Source organism: Syngnathus acus, chromosome 24 (genome assembly GCF_901709675.1).
Source record: "Syngnathus acus chromosome 24, fSynAcu1.2, whole genome shotgun sequence".
Taxonomy (NCBI): Eukaryota; Metazoa; Chordata; class Actinopteri; order Syngnathiformes; family Syngnathidae; genus Syngnathus; species Syngnathus acus.
Genome location: NC_051108.1, coordinates 3,082,137 through 3,097,158, shown reverse-complemented (window position 1 = coordinate 3,097,158; position 15,022 = coordinate 3,082,137). Strand labels below are relative to the sequence as shown.

Genomic DNA, 15,022 nt, shown 5'->3' with positions numbered 1-15,022 from the left:
CCTGGTGGTACGAATGTGAAATAACTACGATTAAAAAAAAAAAAAACATTGCCGATCTCCGGACTTCGGCTTTTTCCGGCCTTTTCCGGCCTTTTCCGGCCTCCGCATTCGGTGTCACATGGGCGGAAAAGAAAGGCGCATGCACGGGTTCCATTTTGTTTAGTCTTTGACTGCTCTCTTGACGATCCGAACATCCCCTCAAACGCTCAAGGTATTTATGATTAATATTACTATTATCATTATTAAACTCGAGGATTCGTGGTTAATGGTTAAAACGACACGCACAGCTCATCACATACGTGACTAGCTATCTCTGTATTCTTGGTTTATTTTTCGATGCTAGCTAGGCCGCGCTAGCTTGCGTGCGGAATGACGAGAACTGAGAACAGCGCCAGAACATTAACTTGTATTACTATTATATCTTTGCGAATTATGTTTGTTTGTTCACATTTAGAGCCGCAGCTTTCAAGATGAGTGGATCTCGCATATTCATCGGCCGACTAAACCCCTCAGCCAGGGAGAAAGATGTGGAGAGATTCTTCAAAGGGTACGGACGCATCCGAGACATCGATCTCAAAAGAGGTTTTGGCTTTGTGGTGAGTAAGATATAAGATTTATTCAAAGGATGCTTTATTTTAAAAACTACATTTAATTGCTTATTAGTGGATACGTCAATGCTCACACTCGAAGTGTACTGAGATTGGAATTATTTGAATAAAATAAATAACGGTGGTCAAGTAGAAGTACAACTACTTAAATAAACGTTATTTTTAGGGGGGGGGGTTCTAAAATGTACGAAGGTACAAAAAAAAAGGAATTATATCAGACCAGACCTGTATAGAATAATTCTTGTTCTGTACTTTATTTAATGCAGGAATTTGAGGATCCCAGAGATGCTGAAGATGCGGTGTATGATCTTGATGGCAAAGAACTGTGTAATGAAAGGTGAGTAGTTTATTTGCTGTGGCCAATTTAATGCAAGGTTTGGAAATCTCGGCTCATGGGCTATATATGGCCTATCTGTGGTTTTGGTTTGGTTGATTTAATATAACCTATCTGGAAACAATTGTTTAACCCAACATTTTAACCCCAGGCAGGATGGGACCCTTGACGTTTGACACGTTCAATATGCTGTAAAGCTCAATTTTTTTTATTGTCTGTGATATCAGAGTGACCATCGAGATTGCTCGTGGACGTCAACACCCCGGCAGAGGAGGTAGAGGAGGCGGTGGCGGCGGCGGTGGCGGAGGCCGCTTCCCAGATCGTTATGATCGAGGCGAACAGAACAATCGGAGGTATCACATATTCTTACTTCTTCATAAATCTAGGAACGTTGTATGGCCATTTTCATGACGTCTCATTGTTTCAGTCGCAACCCGCCTCCGATGCGTACTGAGAATCGTCTGATTGTGGAGAACTTGTCCTCCCGTGTCAGCTGGCAGGTCAGTATTGCCACTTTATTTCTTTTTCTTTTTTTTTCTTTTTTTTTAATTCATTCGAAGCGAGTATCTTGTACACCGAAAAATGCTGTGAGAACATCTTTAGGCCTCTTTAATAATTCCTGTAAATGTAGAATTTCTAGTCAAAATATTGTAGTTTTGCCTAAATTATGCTAATACGATTGCATCACGTTTTTATATTCTATTTTTCTTATATAATAAAAATTAAGACACAGCAAAAAACAAAGCACAAGTAATCTGTTCCTTTGTTCCAATTTTAACCAATTCTTCACCCCTTTATTTGCCAGCCTGACTGTTGTGTCATGTGGAAGAACTCGCTTATGGTGGAGTTAACCCCTTCTGGGTCCTTCTGTCTGGGTTGAGCCTGTGCTGTCAGCCAGTCTGTCCTACTCCTACTAGTTGAAGCCTGCTCGCTCCTCACTCGAGGGGAAGCGCTGGTGGCCCCTTCACTCACTTTCAACGCCCACTGTCCAAGGCAGGGGGCGCCAGGCAGTGGGAGAGAAAACAGAGAGTTGACAGAGAGAAAGCAGAGGAGAGAGCGCGAGTCGAAGGCCGAGTTGATCGATGGTTCGTTAAATTGAGGGGGCTTCAGTCGATCGATCAATCGATCGATATCCCCACCTCCCCTCCCCACTCTGGTGGTCCCACACATCGCGAGAGAGAGAGAGCGCGCGTGCAAATGCCTCCCCGGTGCCTGTGGATATAATCTGCTGTTACCCCAAAGGGGTTCGCTCTCAGGTAGTAGTTTCCTCTCTTCCACCCTGTTCACTCTCTTTGCTGACGCGGGGTGCCGAGGCAGGGGCGGGTCCCGGTGTCGAGCCCTCAAAATAAACGGGGCTCGTTGCGCCAAATTCTGCCCAAGTGGCGCCACTGCATTTTAATTCATGCAGATGGTGTTCATCTCTTTGTAGTTTGAATTCGAGTGCGGCCCAAGAATCTCAAAACTGCAGCGAATTGGCTGAGCCTAAATTTTACATGGTTGTGTTTGGGTCCTAAACGCGGTCGTGTTGAAGACACGGCCGATTGAGAGGTTTGAGGTTCCTGGCCCCCTCGTGTAGCCTCGGTAGTTATAATCCATCTCTTCTTTTGACAATTCGATTGACCGACTGTCCTGAGTCTCTTCCAGCATTAACCGCCGTTTGCTTGTGTAGGACCTGAAAGATTTCATGAGGCAAGCAGGAGAGGTCACTTTTGCAGATGCACATCGACCGAAACTCAACGAAGGGTGCGTTGCAGTCATTTTCTCGTGTTTAAAGTGTATGACTGTGAACTGACCCAGGAAACGTCTTGTCTTTATCTTTCCAGGGTGGTTGAGTTTGCCTCTTACAGCGACCTGAAAAATGCTCTTGAGAAGCTGTCTGGAAAGGAGTTCAATGGGAGAAAAATAAAGCTCATTGAGGCAGCCCAGAAGAGGTGACCTTTCCTTGAGAATTTACATTTATTGTTCTCTCTTTTATTTTAATGTACCTGCCTGCTATCTCGATTACGTGCGTGTCAATCTTAAATGACTACCTTCTTACGAAAGTTATTCTTCACTGTTGTTGCCTTCTAAAGGTCCAAAAGCCGTTCCCGCTCCAGGAGTTCATCTCGCTCCCACTCACGATCCCGGTCCCGTGGTCGCTCTTCATCAGGCAGTCCCAGGCGGTCTGGCAGTCCCAGGCGCTCCGGTAGTCCCAGGCGCTCCGGCAGTCCCGGGCGCTCCGGCAGTCCGAGGCGCTCCGGCAGTCCGAGGCGCTCCGGCAGTCCGAGGCGCTCCGGCAGTCCCGGGCGCTCCGGCAGTCCCAGGCGCTCCGGCAGTCCCAGGCGCTCCGGCAGTCCCAGGCGCTCCGGCAGTCCCAGGCGCTCCGGCAGTCCCAGGCGCTCCGGCAGCCCCAGGCGCTCCGGCAGCCCGGCCAAACGCAGCAGTCGCTCCCGTAGCGGCTCCCCAACCAGCAATGCATCCCCCACTAACTCCAAGTCAATCGATCCAAACAAACATTCCCTCTCTGCTAACCCTCTTCCTCCTTCTCCTTCTCATGATAAAGGCCATGGCTCTCGTTCACACTCTCTTTCCCCTTCCACCGAAAGCCAGCCTTAACTCACCCCCTATTGTCTTGGGAGACTCCGTTCAAGGTTTGTTAAAGCTCAACACTGTTTAAGAAAATATCAAGCTTGGGTAGAAAGGTATGCTTTTTTTTTTTTTTTTCTTTCTTCAAAGTGATTGTTAGTTGTTTTTGATAAGTAAACAAGGTCTCTTGCCATTTATGTTCTTCCTCTTGAGTCACCCTGTTCTCCTGCCCTCTCTGGTGAGTCACTATTGGTTTTTGGATGCTTGAATTCATGATGCCTTTTGTATATGAGGGTCTTGTTTTCAATAAAAATAGGGAAAATGTATGTGGGGAAATGCCGTACTTATTAAAGCAGTTTTAACAGTGTTACACACTCTCCCTTTGTCATTGTGAATATCCAGCCACTACAGTGTACCATTATCCTGTTCAGTGTCGCTGGGAGGTGAAGCTTAGATGCAGACAACCTTTCACACTTCCAACATCATCACTGAACGGCAACTGTAAGTAGTAATGGTGAAAATTTATTGCAAAGCAGTCAACACGGAAGTCCGAACATGAATGTTTCAAGTCCAACATAAGGGAAATCTGGCCCGGCTGTCATACCGTCCCTTCTGAAAATGCTTTCAGTCCGGCATCAGTCATGGCAGGCTGATATGCATCTGTTGGTCAAACAGTGCACAGACCCAATTATGAATTTTTCTACTAATTTCTGCCCTATTAAGTTGCAATTTAGTTTTATTTAACATGCTGATAGCCTCCATTGTACTGTATGAAGCCAACGCAAATGTCTCTAATTTCCTATAAGGAAAAAAAACCCAAATGGCTGTTCCTTACCTTTGCCTTTTTTCTTGAGCCTCTGGTGGCATCTGTAGATGATGATAAGCGCAATGGCCTCCAACAACTGGAAGGATATGTACACCATCGGGAAGAGGAAGAGCGGGCCAATCACTTCCGGTGGAAAGGCCAGCTTCAGAATGGTTGCGCATAGCTGAATGTTCTGGCAGCCTGTTTCCATGGCGACAGTCCTCCTCTCCCTAGGCAGTCGTTCAGGAGAATACATTCATAAGTCATGAGCACTTAAGGGTGGTGCTCAGCAGAAAATGGTGGCGAATATATATTTGTAACTGAGGTGAATATAAAAAGTCTACACACCCCTGTTCAAGTTATTAAATTGGAACCGTTCATAATTTCCTCCACCTAATGCCCCAATTCAGGAACAAGCTTTTTTTTATCTCACTCACGCTTGGCTGAGTCTGAAGATGGACGAAATGACGTAGCCGAAGGTGAACCCGATGAATGGCATGACGGCGCCAGTGGCCAAAAGGGGAGGAGACATCACCACTAGGATGGCGCTGCGGATCGCTACGGTGGCCACCACGGCAATCGCCACGGAGGAGATGGACATGATGGTCAGACCTATCTGAGAGTAGATATAATTTTTGCTGTTGATTGAGTCGTACATATTTTTGTACTATCTAGTCTTTGTGATACAACAGACCTTGGTGATGATCTTGGAGTATTGCGGCCTATAGTGGTTGATGAAGATACCAATGCCACAGGGCACGAGGATCATGGCCAGCGACACGGTGATGTCAACGTAGGGAATGGCGTTCTGCAGGTCGCCAAACCCCTGACAGTAAAGGTAGAGTAGGAGCGGCATCATGCCCAGAGCCAGCAAGGTGGAACAGGACGTCATCACAATGCTGTGGAGAGGAACATGTAACTTCAAACCTTCAAAATACACTGTAAAAAAAAAAAAAAAACTTGTGGGAGCGCATATAACATCTCCTCTTTAATTTATCACCTTCACACAATAATTCCCAGTTGTGGACAAGATCCACAACAGCAGGAATGCACTGAAGAACACAGGACACACCTTTTTTCTTGATAAAGGAGGACCCCATCGGGGTGAATGGCCGACAAGGCTTTGCTTTCCCACGTTGTGATAAATATTACAGTATCAGCGTTTTATGACCATGCGGGTCAGTCAACTCTAATGTGCATCATTAAGGTTGTTGAACTGTTTAGTGAAATACAATAATCAACTATGCATGTGTGTGCTGTATACCTTAGGTTCATATCTCCATTTATAGCCAACGCCAAGATGTTGGAAAGGGTTCCTCCTGGGCAGCACCCACAAATCAAGACCACCACAGCCGCCATGTTAGCTAGGTGGAAGCCCTGGAAGCAGCAATCATGGTAAACATCTCCTTTGTCTGAGTTAATTATTATCTCATCATTAGCGTTTAGGTATTATGTGACCATCAAACCAACCTTGGCTAAGCAAAATGCTGTAAGTGGCATGACGCAATACTGGGCCAGGACTGCAATTACAACCCCTTTAGGTTTCACGATGTGACCCTGGGATGAGAATGTGATTAATAGTCAATTGTCAGAATCAAGTGAAAGAGCTGCTGGAGTCACCTTGATCTTGGACACCTCCATGGTGCATCCCAGTGAGATCATGGTGATGAATAAGACAATCACCATGAGCACGTTAATAGTTTTGTCCACCACGGGCGACAAAAAGGGCTTAAAAAGGACAGTGCTGTTTATGGATGTCATGTTGAAGGCGTCCATGGTAGTTTGCATTGGATCGGAATCCCACAACCAGCCCGCGATGTGATTTGTGCGCAATGAACTAAGACAGACGATACAAAGAAACAGACATTATTGTTTAAAATCTTAGAACAATCTCACAGAGTACTTTTTTAAAGTTAAGAAATGCTTTTCTGCAACAGGCAGAAAGGTCACAGTTTTATTGATAAGAGGTGCTTTGCTTGAGAGTAGTAATCAGTGGCCATCAGTTCATAGTACACACGCGGCGGACCTTTATCCTAATATTCATTGTGCGCAGTTCATTACTTTGAAAATATTTTGCTAAGTAGAATGATGATTTACTTACAAATAAAGTGCATATAAATTCAAATCGACATTTTGAGTAACCAACATATTGAATAATTGTCAGTGTTTCTTCTTTCATGAAAGCCAAACATATTGTTTTTGGATCTTTGCACTTAATAACAGAGAAAAAACAAAAATCTTCACTGACAATCACATCCTCCCTGCAGGCAAACTCCTGCACTGTCTATCACCTTTAAAAAGAGAAGAAACACTTTTGACGGTAAGAAAATCCTCAAGTGTTTCTCTCCATCACATGTGAATTATTGTGAAGGTGACAATTACACACCTTCTCCAAGAGGTCACTCTGTGTAAAGTGATCGAAAAGTCCCATGTGGACCTCTCTGAAAAAAACACACAGACAGATTCTTACACGCTTGTGTTGTTTACCTCTCAAAGCATGTGCACCTCTTCTCCTCCGCTCCCCAAGACTAATCTTCTTCCATCGACACTGACTTTTATGCTTCTCACTCTCACTGGTGCACTTTATGGTCGTGCACAGGTGCCATCTAGTGCATGTTTCTTGCACAGGGCGAGGCCTGCAACAGAGCTCAGCATAGCTGGGGTAACAAAAACTCATTTGGGCACTATTGTTTAGCAGATCTGTCTCACATAAATGGGTTTGTGTATCTTAATTCAAATAAATATTCCACTATAAATGTGCAGGTACAACAATTAACCACTTGGTGGTGCTGTTTTCTCTTGTTTTTAGCTTTTTTATTTTAATGTACAATAGAGAGAAGCAATTATTATATTATTACTGCGCTGTAAGTTATTTATTCTTGGTGTATTATCACCAGAGAATGTCAGTGAGCTTTTATTGAGAAACCTGGAACATGTTTTAAATCGTTGAGAGGAAAAAATATATAATTTGTGTCAGTCTGACCTCCCACTAGCTTGAACTCCTGCCACGCAAATCAGAAGAATTCTGTTGATCCGCATTTACGCTTCTGCTATATAATTAAAACAAATATTTCAGTTATAAATCATGAATGATTTGTACTATTTTTAACAGTGTTGGAAAAGAAAGTGGAACAAAAAAACATTTAGGCAGTAAGCGTGAGTACAGTAGTTTTCTTGGTATGTAGGCGGTGACTGACCCACCCTGTTATTTCCAAACAAAAACGCTACTTTTGGACCATACTGCAAAAGATCTAACGTATTGGTCATGCATTTACATTAAACTACACAATTCTTATATAATGACATGAAACGACAGCATGCAATTAGCATGAAAACAAATACAAATGAGATTTTCTTTTCACAGCTTTAATTGAGTCCGATGACCATGATGCTGTTTATGAGTCATTGGTTAGCAGCACACCACAGTAACCAGTGCCAAGAACAAACGCTGCATGCGATGGCCACGCTCGACAGACTGTTAGTCCAATATTAGTGCCAAGGTTGCTGATGACTTTCATGCTCTGCCTGTAAAATCTCCTGCAGAGCAAAATGAAGCACTTATGATGCTGAAATGCGTTTCTGAGGGGAGAAAGTGTACACTGCATGCAATATACCTGTATAGTATCTAGCTAGCTAGTTACTGAACCATCCATCCTTTCATCCATCACACATCATGGTCAAGGCATAGGTCCTCTCTGTGTTTTCCAGTTAGTGCATGGTAGGGGGCCAAAGGAGGGCATGGTGGATAAACAGGCCACAATCCCTGTAAAGACATGGGGGGAGGGGTGGTGAACTGATCAGCCTCTTGAGTGCTATAATTACAGTTCCCTGCATCACATGCCTGAGTTTTTTTATTTTCTCTCTGCAGCTCCAGACACGACTAATCAATGCACACTCTTGACCAGCCAACCTGCAGGTCGTGACCTCGTGGGATTTGAATTGTCTCCAGAAACCCGCAAAGGCCAAGGGGGTAGAGATTAGCGACGAGGGTGTGGCGAGGTTTGTTTGTGATCAGAGTGAAGGCTCGTGATCATATTCACCATGTAAATGTGATTGCTGACGACCACGCAGCAAAAGCATGGCCCCATTGTGTTGTGACCCTTTCGAGTAAATAGGAGTGACCTTGTTTGCCTCTGCTGCTACGGGACACAACTATGTTAAATACAGTATGAGAGGTTAACACACAGGATGAGTGGAAGCTTTTCTTCATTGATGGAGGGCAGGGTGTCGCCCACAGCTGCTGTGGCCTCGTGACCTGCTGAGGGGCATTTCGTTATTTATTTATTTACACATTTACTGAGCTGAAACTAATCCATAATGTAAGCTCCTTATCTATAGTACAATTTTGACCAAAAAAAAAGGTAAAACCTGAGCAGATTATTCACAGTTTGTCCCGCAACCCAAACCCTGTTTATTATCCCTCACAAATATAGAAGTCCCTCATTATTATTATTATTTTTTTTTCTATCTATCCATTTTCAGTTCAGGTCAGCCAATTTATCACAGTACACATGTGGAAAGGACAAACTAATATTTGCACCGTCTCTTGGTGGGAATTGAACCCTTGCAGCTTGCATAAAAGATGCATAAAAGATAAAATGCATTTTAGAAGAATGAAACATGAAAAACAGATGTGTGTGTTATATGAGTCCAAAGATGTGAAAATATAAGTCATGTCATATGAGGTCGCCTTACAGTTTCAGTGTTTTGGATTTTTCGAGGGTTGTGCCTTTCCACGTGTCTGCTCTGGCCCTGTTTTTCCCCGTAACAAAAAACTACAACTAAAAAACTACATTTACCACAAAGCTATCGGCTAAAGGGGGCGTTGTAACGTAAGCATCTGCGCTAAATACCTGATGGGAAATGTAGTTTAACAAACAGACTCACGTAACTGTTGGCATATAAACAATTTGTATATTTAAGCGAGCATGAAACCTTTTGAGTCCAACAATTATTTTTAGATTACCGTGAGTTCAATTTTACATTTTTACACTAGTTAGTGCAATATCTTTCGACTTCTCATCTAGGAAAAACTACAATTCCCAGAAACCCCTTGGATATGGCGCATGCGCAATGAACGACGGTAGCTTGGTGTGTGGAGTTTAGTCACGTGGAGATGGTCTACCTCGATTCTGTCTAAACAGAACGTGTGAGTGAGTAGCAACTACTAGCAGCCCGTCTGTAGGAGCGCCGCTGGGCTGCCAAACCGATCCATGTTGTTTTTGAGCCACGCGTTCCTTTAAATTTGACCATTTGATCGAAGAATGAGTGATAACGATGATATCGAAGTCGATAGTGACGTGAGTATGACGCATTTCTACGCTTTTTAGTGTTTGTATTTCGCTTTTTATGTCGTTTTTTCCCCCTCTAGCCGAAGTAGCTCATCTGCTAGCGTTAGCTCCCCGATAAGCTGGGTCGCGGTGCTTCACTGATAAATATTTGAAAAAAAATAAAAGAAGTGCTAGTTTTCTGTGGTCAGAAGCATTTAAATGACTACATTGTTGATTACATTCAAGCAGCTTCGGTGAAACGGTTACGTTTCTGAACAATTATGGCTACAATTGTACTTTTTGTTCTGTTTTTTTTTGCAGGAAGACTCACCGAGATATCACAATGTGGTGCGTAATGCTGTGGGGGGAATTTGTCCATTTACTATAATTATTTTACTGCACGTTATTGAGGTTATGTTGTTCCTTTTTTTGTTGTTTTTGCCATTTTTGTTGTTTTCAAGAACATACGATATTTAGTATTCAGGCGTAGGCGGACTTTAAAATCGAATGCGAAAGCGATGGGTCATATGATCGAGCGAGATAAGACCTCCATATTTCTTGTTTATGGAAGGCAATAAATGCATGGCTGGGACTATGTTATGCATTGCAGGCAGGGTATTCCCTATCCTGCGTGTACACGGTAACACGACGGCTATATTTAGACCAAAAGCTTTACCGAGAGCTGCACAGCCTTTTGTCATTATCCATCGGTTATTATTTTCACCAATAAATACGCCGAGTGCAAATCCTGGTGCTTCTTAGCACGACAAGGGGATTCCGCTTTTGCACATCGAGGTCACCTCAACAGAGAGATCTTGTTTGACATCTACTGCTGCATCCATGGCGTAGAACGACGCTCGAAAAGATGCGTGCATGCATGCATAGAGAGGGGAAAGCCTTCGTGTCAGGAAGGGCTGCAGCGGGATGTTTTCCTGTGTTGCAGCTTGTGATTAGATCCAGTCAGTCTTCTCGACATCCCTCTGTGGGGCTGGCAGGCTCAGATGAATGACGTTATAGCTAACTGCACAACATAGTGGTGAGGGGAGAAAACAACACATGCACGCACACGCACACCCTGCACGACGGCACCACCAGTTCAATTCGAATGCATGATTACTTATGTCTCCAATGTAACCATATTAATGTAATTCTATTTGCTTTGCAGAGGTTGATACATTGCTTCGTATTGTACAATTCAGCGGGCCACATTAAGGGATAAGGCCGACCAAATAAGGGCATTGAATATGACACCGATACTCTAAATTGGTGTGAGTGTGAGTGTTTGTTTGTCTATATGTACCCAGTAATTGGCTGGCGACCAATCCAGGGTGTACCCAGCTTTCGACCAAAGTCAGCTGGGATGGGCAGCAGCTCACTAATGACCCAAATGAGGACATGTTCATATTGTTGCACAAGAGTGGGTTTTTTTGGGGGTCGGTTTTACGCCAGGCTTTATTTTCCTCGCCAAGAAGCAGCACTTACCCGTTCTTCCTCTCACCCACTCGGTGCACTTACAATACATGCCACAGTCAGGTATGAATAGAATGGAGGGAGCAGCTCACCTAGCGTGTAGGGCCACAGGATGGAGAAAAAAAAGGTACCTGTTTTATGACAGACTTATAATGGTGGCGCTGTAATTGGACACCTGTTTGTCATATGTGCTGTGCTGCAACTCAGCACTCACGTTTTCAATAGTAGTCGTTTAATGCGATGCATATTTTTCCACTTCCCCTTGATTTTTCTAAAGTTGAGAGGTGCACCCATTCATGAAGAATGCTATCGTGCGTATGGACCTGCTCAAATCTTTAAAGCAGGCATGTTGCTCCATTGATGTGGGATGTAGTCTTACACAGGTTCGAGCTTGTCTTCCATCTACTTATCGTGCCAGCAGGAAAATGGCTGCCGGGACTGTAATCACATGCTATCGTGTTCAGTTTAGTTTCATTTTGAGAAGGAATTATCATTTCACACTCAAGGAAAACGCTGACAGTCCCAAACCCGCCACGTGACATGCACACACATTGAGGTTTATTACTCTTTAGTTGGACGAGACCCATCATTTTCTCTTCAGGCTATATACATGCATGAGGTGTCTTGTTGAACTTGGATTTGTTGTGTGTACTCCATGTTTGGAGTAATTGCAGACTGCCCTTAGGTGTGAATGTGAGTGAATGGTACAATGGTAGAAAAACAACAAACTGGAGTCTTTCCCAATTTAAGTGACTTGCTTTGAGAGTACCGTATTTTCCGGACTATAAGGCGCACCTAAAAACCAAACATTTTCTCAAAAGCCGACAGTGCGCCTTATAGTCCGGTGCGCCTTATATACGGACCAAATTCCTCAATTTAAACTGGCCCGAAGCATTGTGTCATGAAATCAATCATAAGTGGCCCCCTGAAGCCTATGACTCATGAATCAAAAAGACTATGGATCATTATTTTGTGATTATAAAGTAATTTGTCGCGTCTGAAGTTGAAATAAAAAAAGATAAAATGGAGAATGATTTGATTTGGATTAAAAATCTGACATGATGCATTAATGGTGCGCCTTATATAAGGACAAAGTTTTAAAATGGGCCATTCATTGAAGGTGCGCCTTATAGTCCGGAAAATACGGTAGATATGGATTTTCAAATTAAGTCAATTATTGGAGAATATTGAGCTTTTTCTCATTAATAAGTCAGCCTCTGCGCATTGTCCCAATCTGTCAGTACTTTTCTATGTTAGTTGTTTAAAAAAAAAAAAAAAATGCAGAACAGCACTCGGCAGCAGGCGGGTTTTCCCGTCCTGCTGTCCGTGCTCCGACCCACGCTGCCGGCGCTGAAGGCCTTGTGACTCTCATTGCAGGCAGACAAACGGGCACACCACAATGCGTTGGAGCGCAAGCGTAGGGACCACATCAAAGACAGCTTTCACAGCCTCCGGGACTCTGTGCCTGCCTTGCAGGGAGAAAAGGTTGGTAACAGTACTGGTGAGCAACCCAACAGTGTAAGAGAATTTTTTTTCTTCCCTTTCATTCTGTTTGTTCAATGTCACTTGAATTATGAGACGAGGTAATGGCTAGAGTAGTGTACATTGAGAGCTAAATGTATGCGTGTGTGAGCGGAGAGCAGACGGTAGAAGCTGCATGTCGAAGCGCTTGGACCGGCGTCAGGAAGTTATTACGAGGAAATGTCGCTACTCTCTTCCTGTTTTGACATTGGCGACGTGGAGAACGTTACTAGCCCTCCCCTAGAAACCAGCTGGGTGGGTGGACGGTTCGATGCTGGGAGGGCGGAGTGGGAGTCGTGTTGCTGTCATGCAGCCAGAAGTGGCGAATATTAGCTTGGCGATGAATTGATGAGATGTATTTTCACTCGGGTCGCTTATTCTGGCTATGTGTTATTGTTTTAGTCATTATTGTGCAGGAAGCTTGTTTAGGTGTTCTGTAACTGTAAAAAAAAACAAAAAAGGAAAGAAATCATTTTAGAATGAATGCCCGCAGTCTAAATCCAACCTTGAGCTAAAAAGTAAAACGGGTTCTCATTGTAATCGGTGCATTGTCTATACTTGTGTGCTCATTGAAGCGGAAGTCAAATCAAAATGTTGCCAACGTCACATGACCGAATCCAGAAAACAGGTGAGTGGTCGTCACCTGAGCCCTTTTGGCACGCGGCCACGCACAGCAAGTGGCCGTACGAGGCCAAAATGGCCGCCCGCTGAGATCCATAAAACCAAGTCACATTCCATAAACGCAATCTCAATCAGGACGGCAACACTTTGACTTGACTTTCCCTTTACACCAATCATGTATGTTTTGTATACATTTGTGAAAGGTGAATTTCTCTGCACACAACATCACTTCTCTTTTGCATGTGTCACTAACAGCAGTCTACCAAACAGGCGTCTCGAGCTCAAATCCTAGACAAAGCCACAGAGTACATCCAGTACATGAGGCGAAAAAATCACACGCACCAGCAGGACATTGACGACCTGAAGAGGCAAAACGCGCTGCTGGAGCAGCAAGGTAAATGCTCCATCTTTGCGTCTCTCGGTTGATAAGTTGAACTGATTGGAAGCTTCTCTGTGGTCCGTCCAGTGCGCGCCCTGGAGAAAGTGAAGGGCTCGGCGCAGCTCCAGGCCAACTACTCGTCATCCGACAGCAGCCTCTACACCAACCCAAAAGGCAGCGCCGTGTCCGCGTTCGACGGCGGCTCCGACTCCAGCTCCGAGTCGGAACCCGAGGAGCCTCCCAACCGCAAGAAGCTGCGCGTCGAGGCCAGCTAGAACGCGCTCCAAAAAAAAAAGCAGGTGAAAGGGCCGGAGTTACCGCCTCGCGGGAAAAGCGAGCCAGAGGAAGCCTTTAAACGGGGCTCTTTGACCTTTCCACCTGACACCCACTGTTCTTGCGCCCCTCCAACCGGGTGGGCTGGCACTGGAGACTCATGACCCCCTTCCAAACTCCTCACCACCGCCACCACAATCACCTCCTCGAACAAGGAGGGGGGAGGCCAGCAAAATGGGAGCCTTTCAACAACTCTCTACCCCCTCCCTTAATATTTTCTTCTCGCAACAATCCAAAACCCCAAAATGAGGCAGCTTGGTTACTTCAGAACTTTTTCATGTTCCCCCGCCCTGCGTTTGTGTGCATAGCAGGTTTACTCCTAAGCACCGTTAGATGACTTGTGCAGTGGACCTGGCTATTGGCTGCAAATGGTATCGTTAGGGACCTCACCCGACTACGAATAGTTGACACTACCTAGTTGATTGTAATTCCTACATTAATTGTCCACCTTAAATATTAGCATCAGGCGTTCAATTGAAAATGTCAACTCTCCGATTTGCAAATTTGTAGGGGGTCCTCTGTATTTTGTTGACCCTAAAGAATTGTTCCAAACAAGTTGAAGTACCACAAACATATGGTACATTTGTAGCTTTTTTTTTTTTTTTTTTTTCTTCCACATAAGAATGTGACGACCCTCCAAGGAAAAATGTTTAGTGACACCCACCTCAGGCCCACTGGATTGCAGATGTTTTCTGCTGCAACACATTTGTTTATGAGAAAGAAAGAAAAAAAAAAGTTCCTATTGTTGAAATTGATGTTTTGAAAGATTTTGAATATTCCTAAACTTGTATTGTATTTTGTCCTTTAGCTTGAAGTAGGGAATGACTTTAGGTGGCTGAACACATTAGGCAGCTTGTTTGATAGACAAAAAAAAAAAAGACAATAATTGGATGTTTTCAAGATCAAATGTACGTTATGCATTTTGTAGTCATCTCACAGGTCACACGATATCACCTAAAACCGGAATGTTCCAAATTAGCTCCTGTCGTTTGAAGTACATGGAAGCCAATGAAGCCCCCCCCCCCCCCCACCCCACGTTAATGTGTTGTGCTCTACGAAGTTGCTGAACCTTCCCCAAGTTAAAAAACATTTTTTGAGTGTCTAGGAAGAATGTGT

At 44.2% G+C, this 15,022-nt stretch overlaps 3 protein-coding genes across 11 annotated transcripts; 2 read left to right on the top strand and 1 right to left on the bottom strand.

Moving 5' to 3' along the window:
• The first annotated feature begins 94 nt into the window (after positions 1–94).
• On the top strand, positions 95–3,833 carry srsf5b (serine and arginine rich splicing factor 5b). 2 transcript variants are annotated; one of them, XM_037245440.1, is made up of 9 exons: positions 95–211; positions 455–596; positions 875–945; positions 1,170–1,295; positions 1,370–1,442; positions 2,612–2,685; positions 2,766–2,873; positions 3,015–3,299; positions 3,336–3,833. In XM_037245440.1, the coding sequence occupies exons 2-9, from the start codon at positions 471–473 to the stop codon at positions 3,535–3,537; spliced, it is 1,065 nt and encodes a 354-aa protein (XP_037101335.1). In that variant the 5' UTR covers positions 95–211; positions 455–470; the 3' UTR covers positions 3,538–3,833. The 2 variants fall into 2 exon arrangements, with proteins under 2 accessions (XP_037101335.1, XP_037101334.1); XM_037245439.1 differs by having other exon boundaries at positions 3,015–3,833.
• slc10a1 (solute carrier family 10 member 1) lies at positions 3,648–6,826 on the bottom strand. Its single transcript, XM_037245442.1, has 8 exons — positions 6,800–6,826; positions 5,933–6,149; positions 5,783–5,869; positions 5,577–5,689; positions 5,007–5,211; positions 4,750–4,928; positions 4,343–4,542; positions 3,648–4,167 (listed from the first exon to the last, which is right to left on the bottom strand). The coding sequence occupies exons 2-8, from the start codon at positions 6,098–6,100 to the stop codon at positions 4,106–4,108; spliced, it is 1,014 nt and encodes a 337-aa protein (XP_037101337.1). The 5' UTR covers positions 6,101–6,149; positions 6,800–6,826; the 3' UTR covers positions 3,648–4,105.
• Positions 6,827–9,412: 2,586 nt separating this feature from the next.
• Positions 9,413–14,842, top strand: max (myc associated factor X). Of its 8 annotated transcripts, none has more exons than XM_037245456.1 (5): positions 9,419–9,612; positions 9,904–9,930; positions 12,430–12,537; positions 13,465–13,588; positions 13,661–14,842. In XM_037245456.1, the coding sequence occupies exons 1-5, from the start codon at positions 9,577–9,579 to the stop codon at positions 13,846–13,848; spliced, it is 483 nt and encodes a 160-aa protein (XP_037101351.1). In that variant the 5' UTR covers positions 9,419–9,576; the 3' UTR covers positions 13,849–14,842. The 8 variants fall into 8 exon arrangements, with proteins under 8 accessions (XP_037101353.1, XP_037101348.1, XP_037101352.1 ...); XM_037245452.1 differs by having other exon boundaries at positions 12,430–12,570; XM_037245451.1 differs by having other exon boundaries at positions 12,430–12,570; positions 13,453–13,588.
• The last annotated feature ends 180 nt before the right edge of the window (positions 14,843–15,022 follow it).